General features: G+C 43.1%; 2 protein-coding genes across 3 annotated transcripts; both read left to right on the forward strand.

The window, feature by feature from the left end:
* The first annotated feature begins 1,659 nt into the window (after positions 1-1,659).
* Positions 1,660-13,720, forward strand: ipo9 (importin 9). Its single transcript, XM_079297006.1, has 24 exons — positions 1,660-1,873; positions 4,385-4,446; positions 4,603-4,689; positions 4,834-5,035; positions 5,426-5,514; positions 5,769-5,855; positions 5,975-6,094; positions 6,322-6,422; positions 6,665-6,723; positions 6,803-6,954; positions 7,037-7,135; positions 7,644-7,750; positions 7,877-8,016; positions 8,204-8,366; positions 8,856-9,082; positions 9,327-9,475; positions 9,639-9,767; positions 9,930-10,205; positions 10,327-10,493; positions 11,045-11,178; positions 11,313-11,432; positions 11,521-11,631; positions 11,753-11,832; positions 12,872-13,720. Exons 1-24 carry the CDS (start codon positions 1,714-1,716, stop codon positions 12,980-12,982), a joined length of 3,132 nt encoding a protein of 1,043 aa, XP_079153132.1. The 5' UTR covers positions 1,660-1,713; the 3' UTR covers positions 12,983-13,720.
* Positions 13,721-15,331: 1,611 nt separating this feature from the next.
* Positions 15,332-23,540, forward strand: shisa4 (shisa family member 4). 2 transcript variants are annotated; one of them, XM_079297139.1, is made up of 5 exons: positions 15,332-15,548; positions 17,200-17,377; positions 19,383-19,519; positions 19,610-19,816; positions 20,620-23,540. In XM_079297139.1, the coding sequence occupies exons 1-5, from the start codon at positions 15,470-15,472 to the stop codon at positions 20,658-20,660; spliced, it is 642 nt and encodes a 213-aa protein (XP_079153265.1). In that variant the 5' UTR covers positions 15,332-15,469; the 3' UTR covers positions 20,661-23,540. The 2 variants fall into 2 exon arrangements, with proteins under 2 accessions (XP_079153265.1, XP_079153266.1); XM_079297140.1 differs by having other exon boundaries at positions 19,715-19,816.
* The last annotated feature ends 603 nt before the right edge of the window (positions 23,541-24,143 follow it).

The following is a 24,143-nucleotide window of genomic DNA, read 5'->3' on the forward strand; positions in this document are numbered from 1 at the left end:
TTTTGGCATCAAGTATTTTCAGTATTTGTTGGTTTTCCATGTGTAAGGTTTTTCTGAGCTATTGTACAAATACTTAAATTAGATGTTTAAAATTGACATTTAGCACTGAGTAAAACCAACTCCTGAGGCACACCATGCGGGTGCATAAATATCAGGGGAGAAGTTTTCAGATAGTTTAATCTACAATTAGTTCACTCGTATTGCTCATCTGGCTGGTGTGATTAATATAGGAAACAAAAGTCTGAATAAATCCAGGCCTGTACTTGCACTAATTATTGTTTATGACACACTATATTTTGAAAAAGGAGTAACATTATGGGATGTATTGTTCAAAAGCCATCATAACTGTACTATGGCATTAAGATTGACTGACAGGCTCCTGGATGAAGAAATGGAACAACTGAGAGGAAGATGTCGGAAGATTAAACTGTAAGAAAATAAACTAGAACGTATTTGCAGGCAGCACACAGGAAATGTCCTTTAAGCTGAAGCCATGTAAGTGATGTTAAAGGCTAAATTAGGACTCAGTCACACAGAAAACTGTCTGCAGCATTTTCTGTTTATTCAAACTCTAAAACGTATGGCAAAAAGCATATGTACACCTGAACACTGCAGCTATGTGATTGTTGAACCTCACATTCCCAAACCATAATATGATGCTACAACAATATCCATTATTATTGGAAGGCTTTCCACAAGATGTTGATGATGTTAGGTGATATGAAGCCGCTTCCCTTCATCCCAAAGGTGTTGGATGGAGTTGAGGTCAGATCTCTGTGAAGCCTCACTCTGTGCACATGGGGGCATTGCCATGTCGATATGAATGGGTATTCCCCAAATTTCTGCCACACAGTTGGAATCCCACTTTTGTCTAATATACCATTGTGTGCAGTAGCCTTGAGATTTCACTTCATGGGAATTGAAGGGGCTTTGTCCAGGCTCAGAAAGTAAAGCGGGAGTCCACTAATCAGAAGGTAGGTGGTTCAATCGCTGGCCCTTGCAGTTATATGGGAAAGTGTCCTTGGGCAAGACACCAAACAGCTCCCAATGGCATCGGCGTGCATGTGCGCTTTATCGCACGGTGGAACCTTATGCAGCCTCTGCCACCAGTGTATGAATGTGTGTGTGCGTGTGTGTGTGTGTGTTGTAAAGCACTAGTACTACACCGTCCATTATAGTGTACATTAGCAACCACCTCATCAGTGATGTCAAAGCAAGTGTTTGCCATGCCAGTTAAATGCAACGACTAAACAATTGTTGGGGTGTGGCCACAACTGCGCCCTGCCTGCAAGGTCAGTGTGGCGATATAATCCACTTTTATGGTATTTTATTGATAACTTTGTCAGGTATGGAAGCAAATAATGACCATGAAAAATTGTAGAAAATGTAATACCTAGCTACCTTTGAAATGTGCCCACTGCTGAATACTTTATTTTGAAATGCAAACACCACCGCTCTGATGTTACTGAATTGTATTATGTGGCGTTAAGTCAATTTAAAGTTCACGATAAGGTGTAATTCCCCCCCCGCTCCACATGTGGGAGTCGGAGTTTAAAAACATAGAAGACACGTGGGCCCAACCGGACGACAACATTCGCTTCCTCCCGTGACGCCCCGCCTCCACGTTGCCATGCATTGGCGCGCTCCTCCCCGGATGGCGGATGTGGTGGTGGACTGACTCTGTAGCGGGCTGCGGGTGAGAACACGGCAGGGATGAGTGCGGCGGGTAGTGCTCGGTCCGGTTCGGCCGCCGGCCCGGTACAGCAGGGACTGAAGGAGGCTCTCATCGAGACGCTCACGGCCATCCTGTCTCCGGTTCAAGAAGTGCGCGCCGCCGCAGAGGAGCAGATTAAAGTGCTGGAAGTGACAGAGGGTGAGTGGTAGCCGCTTTCTAACCGCTAGTTTGAGACTTAACGGCCGCTAGCTACCCGGTGCTCTCACTCACTAACGGCGTGGGCCTCTTCAGAGACGAGCAGCACGCGGACAGCTGTCTGCTGCGTTCATCAGTGCTAACTTTGGCTCGTTTGAGAAGTAGCTAACAGTCCAAACGTTAGCCGTTCGACTAACTAACTGCCCCGGCTCCTGAAAGGCCATGTTTTCAGAAGTTAGTGATGACCGAGCTCACTTGAGCTTGTTACCTGACAATTCACAGCTAACCGTGTCACAACTGTAGTCGTTAACTTTCGCTCGTGACGTAAAGTAAGTTACATTAAGCACATGGGAGGGAGGGGGTCAGTGAGGGGTCGGCCTCAACAGCACAGCAACAGGGTGGATGATGGTGTATTTGACGTTCAGTTAGCGTTAGGTTACGTAATCTCCACGAGCTAAGTCACAGCTCTGAAGCTCTGGCGACACTAACATTTCCTGGTCTCGAGCGCGTTGGAATTCGATTACGTTATTTGGGAATAACCGCACGAGACTCTTAATTCACCTGAACCAACTGTTTATTAAACCCCATATTAGATGCCAACCGACTTCCAAACGCCATAGAAGTAAAGTTAATGTTACTCCCTAAACTGAATCTTATTCATTTATTCCACGGTCACTATGGCAACCACAGAATACCCTATGACAGGATTTCCCGCGAAGACGTCTCCCGCAGCCTCGCGCATCATCAGCACCATCGCGATGCACACGAGAGACAAAAGCTACTGTCCCAGAGTCCAGTCATACAATTCATACTACAAAGTATTTATATGGAGACATTATCTGCAGCGTGTGCATTACTGCAGTAACTGCCCCAAAATGAGCTTTCTTGCTCCTCCCAGTCGCAGTTGTGTTGATATGAGTTTAAATACATGTTTCCACCAAGAGACCGAGATGGAGTCGTGTTAGTGAAATGTTTGTGGCTGCACGAGTCAACACTTTCCAAACTGTTTTAAGAAATCTCATGTATAAATTCATCTGTCCACTGAATGACTCTGAAAATGGGATCATTGTTGTTTTAACCAACATCAGGTTTAGTACCACACACTACCAGTCCCAGCTGTGGTGACATTGGTACAGCTGTCTCTTTGTAATGCATTGTCTGTCTTTTTATGTATTTGTCTCTATGGACCCTGAGTCTGAATTAAAGTCTATCTATACATCCATCTTTAGAAGTTTGTATGCATCAAGACTTCAACATAAAGTGACACAAGCATATTGACACCTTGTGTCTCATGTTTATATTTATTTAATAACAGTGAAAGTAACTAAAAGCCCTGAAAACATCTGGAGGCTTGAATTGTGTGATTTATTAGCGGATGCTTTGGTTTACAAAATCAAACCAGTTCAGTGCTCTTCTCTTCTGGCAGCTGAACAAACTGTTTACCTATTGCAATTGTATTAGCAGTGACACAAGTGGCCTGCTTCATGTTGCAGTTGCCATGAAAATGCTAATTAAACGTCTCAAAGTTTAGGAATTTACGAAGACTGTGGCCATGAACTTGACAGTATGCCATATCTAAACGATTGGTGACAGTTGGTGTATTGTGGAAATAATACCAATGTATTTTATGTTGATATAACTATAATTGGGACATATACTGGTGTCTGTAGCTTTTACTCCACTAGACTTCCTATTGTCTGTCCCGCTGAAAGGCTAAAATTGGACAATGTCTGTCTGCTGCGTCGCAGCGAGGCCGACCCTCTCCGCTGGCCCCTCTCTAAGGCAGACGCTCTGGACGTTTGTCAGCACTAACATTGTCTTCTGGCGCCTGACGCCAGTGAGAGAGAACTGGATCAGAGCTGAGGTCTGACATTGATCCTGAACTGTATTTATCACACACACACACATTCTGCATGCCTGTCAGGCCAGGTTCACACCGGCGTACTCGGTTATCTTTAAACCTCATCGGTTGTTGGAATGTTAGCCGTGGAACCAAACTATCAGTGCGGTCATGTGTTGTTGTACACAGGCTCACAACAACACACCTACACATTTGTCATATTTAGGTCCAGCAAAGAGAATGTTACATGTTTGTTGTGTCGGTTTGTGTTGCATTTTTTTTAACATGGCATCACAGAGTGGCTTTGTTGTCATCATGTTGCAGAAGCTGTTTCATGTTACAGAATTGCTCTCCAGTATGAATTCTGGATAAAAGGAAAAAAAACACATAATTTTCATGCTTTAAAAGGAAAATTCTCTTTGATGAAAACAAATGATCTAAACAACTTAAACAATAACATCATAACACACAAAGGAACACGTATGAAACGCAACATATTCAAGTCATTAAGTCGAGGCATCATTGGCAGGTTTGTTTGAAAGACTATTTTCTCCTGTTTATCAGCATCGTCGATCATGCTTTTATCGTACAATGCCCCTTCTCAGTTCTCTCATTTTTACATTCATAAATTAATTCTTTTTTTTTTTGTCTTTGCTGATATGTTCATATTGTAGAGTTTGGCGTCCATCTGGCAGAACTCACAGTTGATCCTCAGGGAGCGCTCGCAATCCGTCAGGTGAGTGTAAAACAGTAAACATTTGCAAAAGGATGTCCCACCCACACGTGCACGTCAAACATCTGACTGTACCTGACTGTGATCTGTTTCACTTATGTGCAATTTAACAAGTGTCACGCTCATTCCTCGTCGCCGTCTTGTTGTCTGTGTTTGCAGTTAGCATCAGTTATCCTGAAGCAGTATGTGGAAACTCACTGGTGTTCCCAGTCAGAGAAATTCAGGCCTCCTGAAACTACAGATCAGGTAAACCATTCTTCATCTAAAATACATTTCTTTGTCTGCGTTTTATCTTTTGGAAAAAATTTCTTGCGCGCAATTTTAATTTGATCTCAGAGGGCTTATTTTTTTGAGTCAAATGCTGTCAAACTCCTGTTGTCCCTCTTCCAGGCTAAAGCCGCCATCAGGGAGCTGCTGCCGAGCGGTTTGCGGGAGGCGATCAGCAAAGTCCGCTCCAGCGTGGCGTACGCCGTGTCGGCCATCGCCCACTGGGACTGGCCCGAGGCTTGGCCACAGCTGTTCACCCTGCTGATGGAGATGCTGGTCAGCGGAGACGTCAATGCTGTGCACGGGGCCATGAGGGTCCTCACAGGTATATATATAATAAGACGCACAGAAACACACCAAATTTACACAATTGTAACAACACAATTTTGTCCCATCCAATTAAAACTTTACAGCCTTTGGTGCAAATATATCTCCGTCTGCTGTAATTTCAATCAGTTTCACACATGAGTTTTAAATGGAAAAGTCAAAAAGCTGAATGTTGTTGTATCAGTAGTTTAGGTATCAGGCGAGAACACAAGGGATCAGTGCATTCTCATTAGTTATTACACTGAGTTATACAAATATTTAGTCAATTTTTTCAAAAGAAAGAAATGATTGAGGTAGAAATCCTCCTTTTGACAAATACTAACTTTAAATACAACATGCATGCTTTAAGTGTCTGTTTGTTTAACAACGTGTTGTGTGTTAAATCCAGAGTTCACTCGGGAGGTGACCGATACACAGATGCCGCTGGTGGCTCCAGTCATCTTACCTGAGATGTACAAGATCTTCACCATGGCTGAGGTAATGCTTCATCCCTGCTGGTTGACGGAGGCTTGCAATATATTTTGGCACAACAGTGTTTCACCATTTCAAAAACACTTGAATTATTCTTCAGCTATTTTTAGCATTTGTTTTCTAGATGCACACATCTTGTCAACAACTAGTGGGAGCTGTACAATTATATGTTGCTGATAATATCCCGAATTGTTCTGCTCCGTGTTCGTGTAATCTGAAGTTTTGGCTGCCTTTTTGAATAACTTGTATAACTGTTACAGGTGTACAGTATTCGTACGCGATCCAGAGCAGTGGAGATATTCACCACCTGTGCCAACCTCATCTGTGCTATTGAAGAGCTGGAGAAGGTGAGACATGTCATATGAATGAGTGCATAATACGTTTAGTTTTTTTACAAAAAGGAAGTGACATGCGTGGCCAACTTGTCAATACCCTACCTCTTCTCTCTCTCTCTCTGTGTTTGTAGGGTGCAGCCAAAGCGTTGATCTTCCCCGTGGTGCAGCAGTTCACAGAAGCGTTTGTGCAGGCTCTGCATATGCCTGATGGACCCTCGTCTGATAGCGGCCTCAAGATGGAAGTCCTCAAGGTGAGAGACATCACAGACCAAAGAGTAGTTGCTCGCCGTCACTTTCGAATGTCTCAAGTATTTTTTTCTTTTTCTTTTTCTTCTTTTTTTTTTTTTGTTTAAATAGTAAATAATTTTTTCAGTTAAAGTCACAAATCATGAAGTGTTTTTTTTTGGAAGTAGTTTTGTTATTTTGAAACTGAAGATTTAAATCCGTATCCGTATTTCTTTTTCATCCTCTCTCCCAGGCGGTAACGGCGTTGGTGAGGAACTTCCCCAAACCCATGGTGTCCTCCATGCAGCAGATCTTACCCATCATATGGAACACACTGACTGAAAGTGCAGCTTTATATCCTTTACAATGCCAAACTGAGGAGTAGCTAATTGTTTCTTGCTGGGATCACTTACTGCCGTCTGTGTTGTGAAGGCATTGTTACGGGGAAAATAGAACCAAACATGATGTATAACGAGCGGTTTTACTTAGTTTTGGACACTTGTGAGTGTGTATCCTCTCTGAACCACTAATCCACCTCACTACAGCAGTAGGTTGCAAAAATGTTTCTGCAGAAGAGTATTCCTTAATGTGTTCACTTATGTGAGAACAGAAGTCAACTACACAGAAGAGGTGGATGACCCGGTAGACTCGGATGGTGAGCAGCAGAACATTGGTTTGGAAATTTGCAGCATTCAAAGCACCTTTTCAATCCTCTCATTGGCTCATTTTTGCAGGTGAGGTTTTGGGTTTCGAGAATCTGGTGTTCAGCATCTTTGAGTTTGTCCACACGCTGCTGGAGAACAACAAGTTAAAGAGCACGGTGAAGAAAGCGCTGCCCGAACTCATCTACTACGTCATCCTGTACATGCAGATCACTGAGGACCAGGTGAGGAGTATTGAGGTTTAAAGTGCTGTCGAGTGGGCAGGCGCAGAGATGGAAGTATGTGTTAACCTTCTTGGTTCTTCAGATCAAAGTGTGGACAGCGAACCCCCAGCAGTTTGTAGAGGATGAGGACGATGACACCTTCTCCTACTCTGTCAGGATCTCTGCTCAGGACCTGCTGCTGGTGAGATAAAAACCTTCAACTCTTACTCAACAACAAATCTTTAAATCCCGAATAAAAACAGTTACTTCTTGTGTAACTTGTGACAGTTTCATTAAAGGTGGTGTGTGTAGGATTTGATTTGATTACACACTTATGAAAATACATTATTCAAAATACAAACATTATATTCCATTTCTGCCAATGGATGGCCTTAATTGCTACACACTGTCACTTTAAAATCACTTTTAGCATAAAAAGTATCCCAGGGTGCTTTTCACAGCCTCCGCAAATACTCGAGGCCTCCAGTGAGCCACGTCGCCGTAGTCCTTGAAAACGACGTACGAACAGTTCTTCTTCTCTGCAGTGTTCAAACCGTAGAAACGCTGAGCAGCGCTCTCGCATGTAGAACAGGGGTCATTAATGGCCAGCATTTCTGAGTTCGCAGTTGTTTCACAGCCACTCACTCCACGTCCCTCTGGTCTCGCTCTGAGTGTGCATAGTGACGGTGACCTGTGACCTCTGCTTGCAGGCTGTTGCTGCAGAGTTTCAGAATGAGAGCGCCGCAGCGCTGGCAGCCGCAGCGACCAGACACCTCCAGGAGGCCGAGCAGGCCAAAAACAGTGGCAATGAGCACTGGTGAGGAGAAACTCTGCCTACATCTCAGTGTCTGCTCTTAAAACCGTGTTGAACTTTGTGCCTCCTTCCTGCTGCAACGTCACCTGTGCTTTTAAGTCAGAAAATGAATGTGTTTTTTAAAACTAGGTGGAAGATCCATGAGGCCTGCATGTTGGCCCTCGGCTCCGTCAAAACCATCATCACAGAGAACGTGAAGAACGGTCGCATCCAGTTTGACATGCATGGTTTCCTGGCCAGCGTTATCCTCGCTGATCTCAACCTGCCAGGTGAGTCCCAAACCGACCCTTCGACGTGATCAACAACACGGCACAAAGAACCTACATCGATCCACCACAACTACTAACTGTCTGAAGTGTATGCGATCGACATTACAGCATATTATATCCTCTTCTACTCGTCTTCTCTTGTGTTGTTCTTCACCGCCGTGTCTTGTTCATCTTTTCTCTTGACCAGCGGCGTCTCCGTTCCTGCTCGGCCGGGCTCTGTGGGCGGCCAGTCGCTTCACAGCCGCCATGTCTCCTGAACTCATCCAGCAGTTCCTCCAGGCCACCGTCAGCGGCCTCCACGACAACCAGCCGCCGTCTGTCCGCATATCTGCGGTCAGGGCCATCTGGGGGTGAGCAAGTGTGTGTCTTTAACTGTGCAGACACACAAACGGAGTATGAATGTGATTTTTATTATTCAACACGGCGAGCATGAACAACTTTATCTGAAAGCCAGAAACCACAGAACAAGCAGTTAGTCTGAGACGCATCAAGACGCCTGGATCTTCCCATTGTTGGTGCTCAAAGTATTAAAACCCTCTATTAGTTTAAAAGCTTTCTGGCAGAGTTAGCTGACAATACAGCTGAACACATTCTGTCACGAACAAACAATTTAGTATCTTGATAAACATCTTGAAGTTGTCCACACTAGACACAATTGTTTCCTCTGGTATAGGCAGAGTTAAGGCAATAGTGTTCTATTTTTCTTGCTGGAAATTAAAATGTAGAGGGAGATCCTATTCATGTCGGTATGTTAAATATGACTCGTTTAAAGAGTTTGAGAGGGTCATGTAAACACGTTGGGTGGATACTGCCTGTTCATGACGACTACTGTCCTCCAGGTATTGTGATCAGCTGAAGCTGTCGGACAGCACCCACGTCCTCCAGCCCTTCCTCCCCAGCATCCTCGAGGGACTGGTCCAACTGGCCGCCCAGTTCAGCTCCGAGGTGCTCACCCTCGTCATGGAGACGCTGTGCATCGTCTGCACCGTGGACCCGGCCTTCACCATCAGCGCAGAGAACAAAATCTGCCCCCTCACCATTGCTATTTTCCTTAAATATAACAATGGTACTGCTATAGCTCCTCTAACCACGTTCTCCATGAGACTTCTACGACTCTGTACCTTTTTATTTTATTCCACTTAATTCCTCATTTTAAAGGTTAAATGTAGTATTTAAAACGTCTTGACATGGATCATCAGGATTCAGTTTCTCTCTGCAGGGTGTGGCACCTTTTCAGGACTTTCCAGAGAAGACGTAGACATCTTAAGTTTAGAGACGCACTGATTTGATTTGTCTCCTCTCTCCTCCAGACCCTGTTGTGGCGTCCCTGGCTCAGGACATCTTTAAGGAGCTGGCACAGATCGAAGGCTGCCAGGGCCCCATGCAGATGCGTCTCATCCCCACGCTGGTCAGCATCATGCAGGCTCCCCCCGACAAGATCCCCGCTGGACTCTGTGCTGCAAGTGGCTAGTGGCTCAGTCACGTTGTTCATCTGAAACGTCCCTTTGTCTAGATAATGTTACAGGGTCAAACTCAGATAATCAGTTCTGCTTTGCAATGTAACATTAAAGTGGTTTCCTGAGATTAATAACACATTTTCTCCACCTCTGTCTGCACAACAGACGTCTATCGACATCCTGACCACAGTCGTGCGAAACACCAAACCCCCTCTCTCGGAGATGCTGGTGTGCCAGGCATTCCCCGTGGTGGCACAGTGCAGCTTACGCACCGACGACAACACGATAATGCAGGTAAACCCAACGGAGACGAATGATGTTTTCCAGCAAATGTCATGAGCTACTTTCATTAAAAATACCACTTTTTAAAAATTCTCAACACACATTCCTGATTTGGATAGAAAATCGTCTCCTCCTTTTACTTCTGCTCTTTCACCACTTTCCTCCGCTCTCCAGAACGGAGGCGAGTGTCTGCGTGCGTACGTCTCAGTCGCCCTCGAGCAGGTTGCCCAGTGGAGGGACGAGCAGGGGAACAGCGGCCTCTGGTACGTCATGCAGGTGGTCAACCAGCTGCTGGACCCCCGGACCTCCGAGTTCACGGCCGCCTTCGTGGGCAGGTTGGTGTCCACGCTGATCTCTCGGGCGGGGACCCAGCTCGGGGAGCAGCTGGACCAGATCCTCCGAGCGATTCTGAGCAAGATGCAGCAAGCTGAGACTCTGAGTGTGATGCAGGTAGGCAGGGGGGGGGGGGGGGGGGGAGCTGGTGTGTGGCTGTTACTTCACAGACTGAACCGTCAAACCTATTCCAGATGTTTGTGTGTGTGTGATAACCTGATCTTTAATCTCTTTTCAGTCTCTGATCATGGTGTTTGCCCACCTGGTTCACTCCCAGCTGGAGCCTCTGTTGGAGTTCTTGTGCAGTCTGCCCGGCCCGACGGGGAAGCCTGCACTGGAGTTCGTCATGACGGAGTGGATGAGCCGCCAGCACCTGTTCTACGGACAGTACGAGGGTAAAGTCAGGTCAGACATTTTCATTCATCATTGATGCCTAAAACATGAACCCATAAAATAAATTGAACCTACAGCCAAATGTTTTTTAAATTTTATATATATATATATATATATATATATATATATATATATATATTATATATATGCATGTATGCATGCACACACACACAGTTTGCTCTGTCAGTCACATCATGCTCGTGCTAGCGGCCTACAAGTGCTAAGAACCACCAATGATGGTTACAGCTGTTGCTGTTTTACCACGTTTTCCTTTATATTTATTTTTATATTAAGGGTTAGTTTACGTTGTTTATTTTGTACTACAGACACTAAACCAACATCTATTAAAGAGAAAATCTGCAATTACATTTCAAAATTGCCGCTGTGATTATTCTCCCTGCCTGTAGATCATCATCATGTCCAGCTGGCACTTTTGTGATTTGTCTTGTTTATTTTAATCTTCAACAGGCATGAATTGTACTGGAAGCAGAAACTGTCAGTTATTTTTTTCCAACCTTGCCACATATCTAAAACTCTTGTTTCTTCATGTTTTCTTCCTTCAGCACGGTGGCTCTCTGTAAGCTGCTGCAGCACGGCCTCAACACTGACGACAAGCGTCTCCAGGACATCGTGGTGAAGGGAGAAGAGATCTACAGCCCTGAAGACGGTATCCGAACACGCTCTAAATCTGCCAAGAGTAAGGCGATAAATGGACCCAGAGATGGTTGAATCCGTCCATCTCATCACGTCCATGCAGCGACTTCAGGAGCTGTACCACCGGACGGTGCTCTGTTACTCTTGTGCTCTTCACTGTTCATTTCTCCTCCTCAGACCCAGAGAGGTGGACCAACATTCCTTTGCTTGTGAAGCTCTTTAAGTTGATCATCAATGAGCTGTCGACGGTCGTGGAGGCGAACGCCAGCAGGGCGAACGCCGCCGACTGGAGTCAAGGTGAATACGAATGATACAAATGCTTTTAGTTCAAACGGCATCAACTGGACATCGGACATTTTTAGCAACCAGCTGTTGTTTGTCTCAGATTCCAGCGGTATGTGGGAGGAAGATGAAGAGGGGGGTGACGATGATGAGGAGGAGGATGAAGGCCTCTCAGGGCAGCTGCTTTCTGATCTGATCTCTTCAAAGAAATACGGTACCAGTATCTCCCCAGTGCCTCAGCGATTCCTGTATTATGTCTTCATGTCCACTTCGTGCTCATACTGTTGTCTTCGTTTCGGGTCACTTAAGTTTCCTGGTGTGTTCCCGTCTTACAGATGATGATTATTACGAGGATGACGATGATGACGATGATCAAGATGCCGTGAAAGACCCCATATATCAGATTGATCTGCAGGTACACTAACTAATCTGTTAGTTGCAAACAAAAAAAATATATTGTGATGTACCGGTAGTCCATTTTCTGGAAAATTCATTCAGAAACTGTCTATTGATGGAAGTAATTATATGTAAAATCAGTCCTGCTCACTGTTCTCAGCAGTGCCCACAGCGGCCTCTTACAACAGATATTAAAGTGACAGTCACCACGGTATAAACTCTATCTGGCAAAATCTCTGATGGTAGATAAATGTATGTATTGTCTCTTGGTTTATTTTGTCATATTGTTCGACCGTTTGTGCAAGGATAATAGTTACTACAGGATGCAGCTAGTCAGGAGCTGTTTACTTGTACATGCATTGGTTTTGATGTTATAGACTATGATCAGCCACCACAGTGGATGTTAGTGCAGTATGCAAGCTACGAATACTGGCTTGCTTACTGCAAAATGTGACCGGATGCAGTTGGACATCCTGGTATTTTTGGCATGCTGCATAAGTGACATACTATGTATGTTTTGGAGCTCAGGAATATACAATTTGGTAACAACTAAGGACAATTCCATTCCATTATCCAAACCGCTAATCCTGTTCAGGGTCGCTGGAGTCGATCCCAGCTGACATTGGGCGAAGGCAGGGTACACCCTGGACAGGTCGCCAGTTTATCTCAGGGCACATATAGAGACAGACAAACATTCACGCTCACATTCACACCTATGGGCAATTTCGAGTCTCCAAATAACCTAAGCTGCATATATTTGGACTGCCATGGGGAGAACGTGCAAACTCCACACAGAAGGACCATCGGGGATCGAACCCGGGCCCCTCTTGCAGTGCTAGCCACTACACCACCGTGCAGCCCGCCTAAGGAGTCATACAATTGTTAAAATGTCCAAGTGTTGCTTTTATGTGTAAGAGTGTTTTCTGTCCCAGAGTGTCAAATCAGATCAGATGCTCCAATTATATCATTACGGGATTGATGCAGCCGTTTGTTTCCAGGACTCCAGAACCTCTGATGTCCTTATAGTTGACTACACTGTATCCCCTGTCTTGTCCCAGGCTTACCTGACGGACTTCCTGACGCAGTTCGCCCAGCAGCCATGTTACAGCATGTTCTCAGGCCACCTCACCACCGTGGAGAGACACACCCTGGAGTCTATAGGCCTCTAGCCTCGCCGTCACATCATCTTCCATCTAAACTCTCTCCTATTGGCCCATCAATTATGCGCTCATGATGAATTTACAACCGAGCAAAAGAAATGGGATGATGGCCCTGGTAGAGGAAGGAAAACCGGGTTGAAAGAGATGGACGTGCACTTACCCACAACTCGCCCTGTTTCTACGCTCTTGTGATGGGATGAAGGACTTTGCCGATGTTAAAGTGAAGAGGTGAGAGACTGCCTCGGTCAGTTGTTGGAGAAGGTCAGAGGACTCACCGTTTTAGAGTAATTGCAGACCGGACGAGAGGATTGAACAGAAAGGCCGAGGCTCCACAGTGGGACAAGTGAAATATGAACAGACTATTTGGCCATGTTCTATTTGTAACTTAGCCTGTTATTTTTGTGTTTCTGTATAAAGCGAGTTAAATAATACAACGTGGAAAACACTTCCGACAGACTTTACACTGATTGAAGGAAAGACAGACACACATCATGATCTTTGGGGGAAGGAGAGAAACGCTGGCGGCCTTATATTCCAGAAACAACAGTGACTGTTTCTGACAGGAAATTAAAAGCTCTTCGGCCGGCTGTCGTGTCTCGAGGTTCGGTGGGTATGTGAGAAATTCAGTGTTGCCATGGTGACTCCCAGCATTGTCATTTCCTTGTACACCCGTTGAAATTTGCGATGGAAAACATTTCTAAATAAAAGTCCCCGAAAGGACAACCTTTCCAGATTGATTCCCAGATTCCTCTCTTGTCTCCCCGAGCTGTGACTATTACAATATGCAGGTTATTTTAAAGGGAACACATGAAATAAGGAAGAAACTACAACAAACGCATACCTGCACTGTACACTGAATAAGGGCTCACACTAATCGACCCAAAATAAATAAATATCAGTCACAGTTTGTACTCTCTTCAGGTTGAAGTTGGAGGACCTATGCTAAAATAACGTGAGGTCATTAAACGTCACGATACTATTGAGATTGGTTCTTTTACAGAGAACGCACTTTTGGAAAATCAAAGATGTAAACTATCAATAATTTAGCAACCTCCATTTCAGGGTTGTTTATTGTGCGTGCTGGCTCAGTCATGACTTAATGGGACACTTGAATAAAACAGTTCATGTCAACACGCCATGTTCTCAAGGTGCATTCATGCTGCTCGTAAACATGAGTGACTTGTGAACTGACAGGCCAGTTAAACTTGTAACCGCCTCAGTCGAAATTACAATCAACAACCATTTCAACATCACACCGAAATCTATTTCTTAATTATATTTGACATAGTTTGGAGTCCTTAAAGGTAAATGTATGTGAATGTCCTTTAAGTGGGTGTACACTGTGTTGGTCTATAAAAGTATTAAAACAAAACAAGGAAAATACTATGATAGATACCATTTACCGTTGGAGTTTGGGGGGATACAATAGCAACTCTTTGTTGAGTGCAGAGGTGTGCGTATATGTTTGTAGACAGAACGTTCTTGTGGCTGGTGCTGTGGGTAAGTTACAGTCCACACATTGTGGAGGCAGAGGGGAGAGAGTTCAGCATCCTGAATCCTGTATCGAGCTGTTACCCTGGCTGCTGGAGCAGGCTCAGAGGCTCCTGTGGTGGTTTCTCACAGATGGTAGAGACTGAAGAAGCTGTTATAATGTTAAATCTGTAACGACCTCTGAATGTAAAAGGACGTGTCTGACTCCTATCCTAAAGACCGTACTTTGCAGTGCAGACTATATATTTAAAACTCAATGTTTAAAAATGTTCTTGAAATGTCTGCGTCTTTAAACAATGCAAAAACAATAGACTATAAAAGTATAAAGTAGCAAAACAAAAGTGCAAGTAAATGTATATACATATAATTTTCAGATACTTTTACTTTACAACTTTATTCTTAAACTCTTACATTTCAGAGGGAAATATTGTACTTTTATACATTTCTAAAATTGGCTCCACATTGATGAACTATAAAATAAAATTGTTAAATATTCATTAGTGATAAATACAGAAAAATAGAATAACGTTTTGATTAATTAATTATTTTTAATTCAAACTTTTACTTGTAATGGATTCTTTTTAATAATACATCTATTTTCTATAGCGCTTCTCAAGATACCCAAAGACGCTTTACAGGGCTGAGACATTTGAACAAACAAACACTTTTAAACTATGATTATTTACTCAAGTTAAAGTAGAAATACCAGAGTAGGCATACTTCTTTTACCAAATGTACTGTGGTCTAATGGGATGAGATTGATTATTACAACTTTGTTTTTTCCGACGTTTCAGTCGGTACGTGAAGGCAGCATCCTCCTCGTCCCAGCCGGCGTCACAGCCTCGATGTGTCACTTCTTGGGATACATTACCGCTCGTCTCCTTAGCTTTTCCCGAACCACAATAATGTCTATAATGTCTGTGAACGACCGTTAGTCCGGTTAGCCTTGCTCATTCACAGCGCCTCTTTAACACATCGCTCGCTCTGTGTAAAATAAGGACGAGGATGGTCTTTCCAGCTGGAAACATGTCCATCATCGCGATGCCTTTGGCGCTGCTCACCATCGTCCTCTGCGCGGCTCCGGGTAAGATTATGGAGCTCCATCCAGGCCGCGCGCTTCGCTAGCTAACGGTTTAACGGTTTTTGAGGTGGATCTCTGCTGACGTCTGTGCAGCCTGCATGGCCGCTATTTGTTTCAACCGTTACAAGCGGAGTCGGGCAGTGTCTGCAGCCTCACAGCAGTCAGCATCAGCTCATGCTGCTGTCCGACTGTTATTATTATTATGTCAGTGTTTATTTTTAGGCCTGGATAACTGTTTACTAAACCGCTCACTGTGTAGAGTCCCACCATGTTTATGCTAAGCTATTTGTTTAGCCAACCTGTGTGAACTAACAGTAGTCTGACGGGTTTCTGCATGTTAGGTAACTTTTTTGAGAATTAAAGAATAACGTCTTTATTTTCCAACACAGTTTGCCTCCACAATGCAGTTTATATAATGCAAGCCTTCTGTCAATCTATCAAACTTTATTAGTATTGCGCTATGTATCGAGGTTATTTCAATTAATAGTGATTTATATTCTGTGTCTGGCAAACTGTTAATATGTATTGTATATTATTAATGTCAGGCATATCTAAAGTATTGAAAGTAAACTATTGCCTTAGTATTTTAAGGCACCAAGTTTTCCTAGAAGACATCACTGACATCATGTACAACACGATATTACAATAATATCACATCAATAGTTTTAACTGTCCAACAAGGTAGAAAGCACCGTAGTTTTAAGACTAGCTGCATACAGTAGTGTAAACAACCAGACAATACTAACACTACAGGATAATATAATGTGTAATATCTTATATCAAGTGGCAGAATAAGTCTTCTCAATAACAGCTCTCACCGGTCATCACCCTAAATGAGTGTGAACCGTTACAGGAGCAGCTTTACAGACATCTCTGCTCAACAATGTATTATTGGATCACCTTAACACAAGAGCAGCTCTCTGAGGATAAATATGTTGTTTAATTGACAGTGTTCAGTCAAATCGTAACATACTTTATAAACATACCAGCGCCTTCAACTCAATCTCGGACCCACTTTGTATTTGTTCTCATGAAAGATGGTGTGCCGAATGTTTCTCTGTCAGTATGTGAGACCTCAGAACTGAAACATCACAGAGATGTGTTTTTGTATGTATTTCTGATGGGTTCTCAAATGTGACAATTTTGCTACTTCGCCTCATATTACATCATAGTAACTTTAATATTGGTCGGACAAAACAAAAAAATAACTTTTTGTACTGTATTTATTTGTTTGCTTTTTGTTTTTATAGACCAAACGTTGGTTCATTAAAATGGGATATTAACTAATTGACACTGAGAACAATCCTTAAATCCTAGAATTAATAAATTAACTCCTTTTGTTATTTCAGACATGCAGGTCTTTTAAATCCTAGGCACCTTACTTGAGCCCGAATCAGTGTTCCTCCTCTGCCACAGTCGGCGGTTACATAATGCATTGTGACTGTAAGTCAACGATCAAGAATTACACTCACTGAGAAAAAGTCCAACGCAACAGAAACAACAGCCTGTCTGTTACACTGAGAGATTGTAAGCAGGAAAACACATTTTGTTAGAGGAAAACCTAAAGTTTGACCCGCTGCTTCATGCTTTCATTTTGATCATCTTCCCCGTAGAGTCATCCCATCTCACACTCTGTATTGTGTCTGTTCTGCAGTCGGTGCGAACGAGGACTGTCTGTGGTACGTGGATAAAAACGGAACCTGGCACAACGGCTTCGACTGCCCTCTCATCACGTTCTGCTGCGGGAACTGTCACCGGCGCTACTGCTGCCTGGACGCCTTCAAGATGATCACCGAGAGGGAGCAGAAACGCTGCATGCTCTTCCAGTTCAGGTGGGGGAAACGGCAAGCAGGGCTTTGATTGAATAACTTATTTATGAATTTATTTGACACCAAGTTTGTGTTCACGATTCAAGGTTATCGCTGCAGGATCACATTTCCTTCGTTTTCTGAAGGCAGACAGATTCTTTAAAACCCTGATAGGGGAAATGAGGCTCTGTAAGGACTGTGGCAACACATTTCTTTGGAAAAGGACAATAAAGAATGTGTCTCTATACTGACAAATTACACAGTGAAAACAATGCTACAAAGCAAGAGGCATTAAGTTACATCACCAATTGATTGTATGCAAATGAGGCCTATTTATGTGCAATAAGGACGTTTCACTAGCTCTGAAACTAATCTGGAGATAATCTGGTTTCAGCTGCGTTTCTCTTGTTACATCACTGTAAATGACATATCCCTGGGTTTTGGACCGTTGGTCAGATAAACAGAAATTTGAATTATTTATTATTGTATTATCTGGAACCTTTATTTAACCAGGTAAGTCTCAGTGAGAGAGCCCTGGCAAAGACGGCAGCAAAAGGGTGTTTCAAAGGAGAAACGAACACAGTGTTTCAGATAAAATGCCCACAAATATTTGAATCGTAAACCAGTGCTCTGGGAAAGTAGGGACGTATTTCTTCAACTACTTCTGGCGTTGGACAGAGTAAAAGATAAATCACTAATGAAAATGGTTAGTTTCAGCGATACATTCTACTAGAGGCACATGATTAAAGCAACAGCCTCATGCATTGTTGTCAAATATAGGATACAACCCAGCATTGATGAAGTCATTTTTAGGTGCTCAAAAAGGTCACAATTATCTATTATGAACTGCAAACACGCAGTGAAAGGGTTAAAGTTCGAAGACGGACAACTCCCAGACCGGACAGCGTCACGCTAGCAACCTGTCAATCACAAGGTAGCCCCGCCCTAAAGCACACCCTGCTTTATCATCTAATTTACTCTAAATGGACCATGATTTACTGATTGAACATGATGATGTATTGAAGGTAACAACTCAAGTATCGTAGTAGTTAAGGATCAAGTAAGGACTTGAACAGATTATTAGTATGGAAAAGAACCCTCCAAAAACTGTCCATTTTGGGCATATACTATGTATAGTAAAACATTTAAATACAATGCAGTAGATGCACCATACATAAATAGTTATATTGAGAAACAAATAACCATAAACACAGTAAAGAAACAGGAATTTGCTCTAAAAAATATTGCAAAAGTTCTACTTGAAGTAATGGAATGTAGTGATGGGTGAAGTGTGTGTACAGACAGCAGTGTTAATTGTATCCGTCAACATTAAACATTTGCATCAAGTCTGGGGTGATTGTCTTTGGTGTACAAGGGGATGTAAGTGAGAAGAAATATTGGCATTGTATAAAAATCCATAGAAAACATGGTCCACCGTCACCTGTGAAACATCTTCCATTCTTAAACTGGCCTGCTCTCATGTCCCACCGGACGAATGTGACCTGATGAGCTTGCTTTGGTCCTCACGGTGTAATACGTTCTCATTCGTGGTTCTATCACCTCGGCTGTCCCCTGTGAGGAATCGTGATAATGCCGGACGAAGCAAGCTTGTACCTGAGAGAGTGAAACATGGCACTTTCCCTCCATAACACTGGAAACCATCCGTCTCTGTCCAGCAGCGAGCAGACAACCTGCAGCTTATTAAGACCAGTGGGAGATCATATCAGTGGGCGGCAGGGGGGGGGCTGAGCTGAAACGGGGGGTTTCGTTGCTTGAGTGAGACTACGAGGTGATGGAATCTGAAGAGAGAGATGCAACGTGTACGTCATTAACTCTGATGTTTCAGGGTCGGTCTGCGGGAAAAGATTGCGTCTGCATCAAAAGCTCCACATCACAGGCGTCCCGTCTTTAATCCTCGTAGTGTAATTAGCGAGATAGAGCGGGGGGGGGGGGGGGCGTGGGGCTGGGTGATCAAAGCGAGCAAGGAAACGCTTTATAACTTAGGCCCTTCCTCTGTCTCTCCTCTCAGCCCCACCACTTTGGCTGGCATCGCCTCCTCCATCCTCCTGTTTGTGGCCATCATTGCGACCATGGTCTGCTGCTTCATGTGCTCCTGCTGTTACCTCTACCAGCGAAGGCAGCAGAGGGGCCGGACACCGTACGATGGTGAGACCTCTTCTCTTTACGTCCGTTCTTGTGCCGACAACCGTGAGCTTCTAGTTTCCTTCACAGCCGTCTGTACTTCTTGGCCCACAGTCCAGCAGATCCCCATGGCCAGCTACCCAGTGGAGCCCATGTATGACGCTTATGGAAAACCACTGGGACCGTCTGAGTATCCGCATGCGTGTTATCCATATGCAGGTTATCCAATGGCGCCCCACTACCCTGGCATGCCTCCCCACTACCCGATGATGCAGCGGGGACATTACCCACCACACCTGATGGATCCCGTATACAGCCAGGGTAAGAGAGGAGCACCAGCTCTTATGTCCATCTTTAACAAAAACGAGACAATCTGCTGATATTCTGTGCTGTGACCTACTTTTGGGAACGTCAAGGGGCTCTATTCATGTAATGTCTCACTACGAGGAGAACGTTTACAAGCAACGACAGAGAATGTTAGATGTTGTTTTTTTTTTACTCTTTTAATCGAGTTGGACAGATTTCCTTCAAATCTATTGAGGCTGTTTGGGTGACCCCCTGATCCGCCTTCTAGCACCAACACTATTAATTTATTCATGTTCCCCAGAGGTTGAGCTCTCTCTATTTTGGACAGTGCCCTCTGGCACCAGCAACAGTTGGAAAGGTCAACTTTGATGCGTGATATGTGATATGTGATGCTGCCGAGGGCATAAACCCTTTTTAATTCTCATGAGTCCATGTTCTCTCCACTACTGCCATCACTCATTTTACATTTGAGGCTCCAGGGATGGCAGCGTTAGTCACCACTATTTATGTATCACACAGAAGGTCATTCGAGGTGCTTTACAAGAAGAAAAGTAAGAAAGATAGAAGTATTAGATCAGATAAATAAAGGCAAGTTTGAAACCAAATGAATAGTATAAACCCCATCAAATGGATTAATTAACTGCTAACATATCTGTGATAGATACACAGACACCACTTTAGTCCATAGCTCAACAACTATTTGTAAAAAGATAGGTCCTACTGAATTTAGTCATTATTTTGTAAACGGGTCTTGATGCAGTCCTGGTGATATATGAAGTTCTGACTTTATTTTATGTTTCTACCCTCTTATTTTTCAGCCCCTCCACCTTACTCTCCACCTCAGTATCCTGGCCATTGATGGGCTCGTCTACACCCCCACACACACACACACACACACACACACACACAGTGGGAAGCAACAGCAGCTGAGAGAAAGGACTGTATGAAAAGGAGAAGGCAGCAACACTCTCTCACTCAAACACGCACACACACTCAAATAAACGCTACAGCTCGACTAGCAGGAGGCACTTTAAGGTTGTTTTTTTCTATGTTTATTTACAAGGTTGTCCTACTTTTCTGGCGTATTTAGTAGGGGTGGGGGGGGAAATCGATACAGCATAGTATCGCGATATTTTGCGTGGCGATATTTGATGTATCGATACACGGATGCCAAGTATCGATCTTTTATTATATAAACTATACAAAAATGTTTTTCGTTTTGTTTTGAAAAATCAAATCAATTACTTTTTCAGTCCACTAGATGGGGCTGAGTTGTTTTCTGGTGAGGTCAGGAAAGATCCTGGATCAGCGTGATTGGTAGGAAGTTGGTCAAAACAAAGAGACATCTGGCCTCACAACGGGGTTAAATCTGCCAACAGTAGCCGGCTCATGGGGAGAGAGCAGCGCATAACTGTCTCTCTGCCCTCGACATCCGCGCATCGCAAGTTATACTGAGTTATGTAACTCTAATAACCTACTTATATAAGTTATAGTTCATATACTGAGTCCATTTAGTTAAGTTGGACGATGTAGTAATACAAACGGTTCAGTTTGTCAGGTTCATGCAACATTTATGACATTGTTGGTCAGTCTGTCTGCTTGACAATCCTATTCTGCTGCAATAAAAATGATTGAAGTGAGATGAACAGACTGAAAACTTTATCTTATTAGATAAAACATGTTGACACAGTTTTCCTTTGGGGACATCATTTGAAGTTGAAAAAAGTAATAAATCGCAATATAGGCCAATGTTATCGCAATACTCAGAATATCGCAGTATCGTGACAATATCGTATCGTGACCTAAGTAGCGTGATAATATCGCAGTATCGTGATAACATCGTACCGTGATCTAAGTATCGTGATAATATCGCAGTATCGTGATAACACCGTACCGTGATCTAAGTATCGTGATAATATCGCAGTATCGTGATAACATCGTACCGTGATCTAAGTATCGTGATAATATCGCAGTATCGTGATAACACCGTACCGTGATCTAAGTATCGTGATAACATCGTATCGTGACCTAAGTATCGTGATAATATCGCAGTACCGTGATAATATCGCAGTATCGTGATCTAAGTATCGTGATAATATCGCAGTATCGAGATAACATCGTACCGTGATCTAAGTATCGTGATAATATCGCAGTATCGTGATAACACCGTACCGTGATCTAAGTATCGTGATAATATCGCAGTATCGTGATAACATCGTATCGTGACCTAAGTATCGTGATAATATCGTATCGCGGGACCTCTGGTGATTCCCACCCCTAGTATTTACGTAAGTGTAATTATGTTCTGCAACCTGGCGCCCGATGGCTCCCGGCGGGTTTTGGCAGAGGCCGTCGCTCCATCCCCAAAGTGAGGAAGTATCTGTCTCCACTCTGTGCTGCCACCTGTGCCCTGACACACTCGCCTCAATGAATGACGGGGTCACTACCTAAGAGGGGTCAGAGGGCATTCACACAAAATGATAATGCATTTATTAAAGGGAAAAATGCTTTACTTCCTCACTTTTGTTAAATTTGAATAAATTGAGAACTGCCTACGGCTAGATTCCAGGTCACACACTCTAGCTGGGATTCCACGACGTCTTTATTTTTGTATTTAATGTTTTTTTTCGTCATGTGGTGAAAAACCAACTGCATGTTCAAATAAGGTGACGTCTGTGTCCCAACGGCAGTGCGGTACGGTGATACATTTGCAGACGGCCTAAAGGATTTATGGTACTCCTAATTTTGTGTAAGAAGCTTTTAGTCATCAGTTAGTTTCAACTTTGTCTTTCCTTTTTTTTGTATCCGGCGGGACTAATTTATTCATGATAGTTTATTAGCTGCACCGTTCTAATGTGTGGTCTAGACATCAGCATGCTACCCCAGTCCAAGATCTGTCCTCTCATGCCTCTTTTCTGGTTTTACATGAAATCATGAAAAGCCAAAAAACACTACTGTTGAAAAAGTAGATTTATTCTTTAAAGTCATCGTTTGACATTTTGGGAAATATATTTCCTATCTTACCAAGAGTCACACGAGGAGATCGATACCAGTCTCAGAGACGTGAGTGTATCAATCTTCTCCTCTGATGTCGCTGGAAAAGAAAGCAGAGCGCTGTGTTTCCCAAAGTGTTCAACTGTTTCTTCAAAGTTACACTTACAGATTTGGGCTCCGGTGAGGTCAGGGCCAAGCTGTAATTATTCTGGCCCTGTGCCCTTTGTGAGACGTATGAACTGTAAAACATGACGTCTCAAGCATGTTATGAGCAGTTAGCTGTCTGACTACTAATAGGTGATGATTATCTTTATTCGGGTGTAATGTATCTCTACATTAAAAACAAAACACTTGTCTTGCTGATTGATCAGAGAAGCCTGGGCTTTTCCTTGAGTCTTACTGCTGTATCTTGTCTCTAAAATAAGAACTATTGCAGCGAGTTTACAGCATAAATTGTTTCCTCCGATGGCGACGTCCATTTGTACAGATTTGTTGAGCCTTTGTAAAGCACACAGAACACTGGACTTTTCTTTGTGAGATGCTTTCAGATGTAGTTTGACGTAATATTTGCTGAATGATGTTTCTGTTTATTTGTTGTTCTAAACCAACTCCATGAGTGTGTTTACTGGAACTGACATCAGTTGGCAAAATAACTGCCTGTTGTCATATGGATGGTATGACATTGCAATATAAAGTGAGTGAAAAAGGGTTTTATTTCTATTCACATAAAATTTTACTTTGGAATGTAAAAACTGTCTCCTGTGTCTTTTTGATTTCAAGAAATCTAATCATAACATTTATATAAGGTGGAGTTAGTGTCCACATCCTTTTGACCACTAGATGTCCATAACAACCTCCGGACAATTATAAATATGTTCATCTTTGGCAGAAGTGATTCATTCATTGTCCTATCAATCCAAATGAAATGTGTGCCCCTGCAACACTGATAGCCATTTGCATATTTTTATAGTTTGTCAAACAGCTTTAATGTATGTACATTTGACAAATTTTATCTTTTATTACACAGCCCACCTACACACCAGGCCAATATACATTTTAATACATTTTGCATCCGTTTTTACATTTTTTATTCAGATTTTACCCAGACTTAAATATTTTGTTTTAATGATTAATATATTTTATTTTTAATTGATTTTGTTTTATCCTTCTGAAATCATCTTAACTTTCTGTAATTTTAAACAACTTTTGAATGCTTTCAAGTAGTAATGTGTTTTTAACACACTTGGGATTCGTTCTGTTTGAAAATCTATGAATTCCGGTGCCTTTGTTGTAATAATAATTGGTGTAATTCTCTGCACCAGCCTTTGAGTACAGCCTCAGGACACTC

The sequence above is a fragment of the Melanostigma gelatinosum genome (assembly GCF_949748355.1).
Source record: "Melanostigma gelatinosum genome assembly, chromosome: 3".
Classification (NCBI taxonomy): Eukaryota; Metazoa; Chordata; class Actinopteri; order Perciformes; family Zoarcidae; genus Melanostigma; species Melanostigma gelatinosum.

Bases quoted from the DNA above. Each gene is read 5' to 3' on its own strand.
- ipo9 (XM_079297006.1), top strand. From the start codon at position 1,714: ATGAGTGCGGCGGGTAGTGCTCGGTCCGGTTCGGCCGCCGGCCCGGTA. The intron at 10,494-11,044 runs GTCAGACATTTT...TTCTTCCTTCAG, and splicing joins CAGTACGAGGGTAAAGTCAG to CACGGTGGCTCTCTGTAAGC. The intron at 11,433-11,520 runs GTGAATACGAAT...TGTTTGTCTCAG, and splicing joins CGCCGCCGACTGGAGTCAAG to ATTCCAGCGGTATGTGGGAG.
- shisa4 (XM_079297139.1), top strand. From the start codon at position 15,470: ATGGTCTTTCCAGCTGGAAACATGTCCATCATCGCGATGCCTTTGGCG. The intron at 15,549-17,199 runs GTAAGATTATGG...TCTGTTCTGCAG, and splicing joins CGTCCTCTGCGCGGCTCCGG to TCGGTGCGAACGAGGACTGT. The intron at 19,817-20,619 runs GTAAGAGAGGAG...CTTATTTTTCAG, and splicing joins GGATCCCGTATACAGCCAGG to CCCCTCCACCTTACTCTCCA.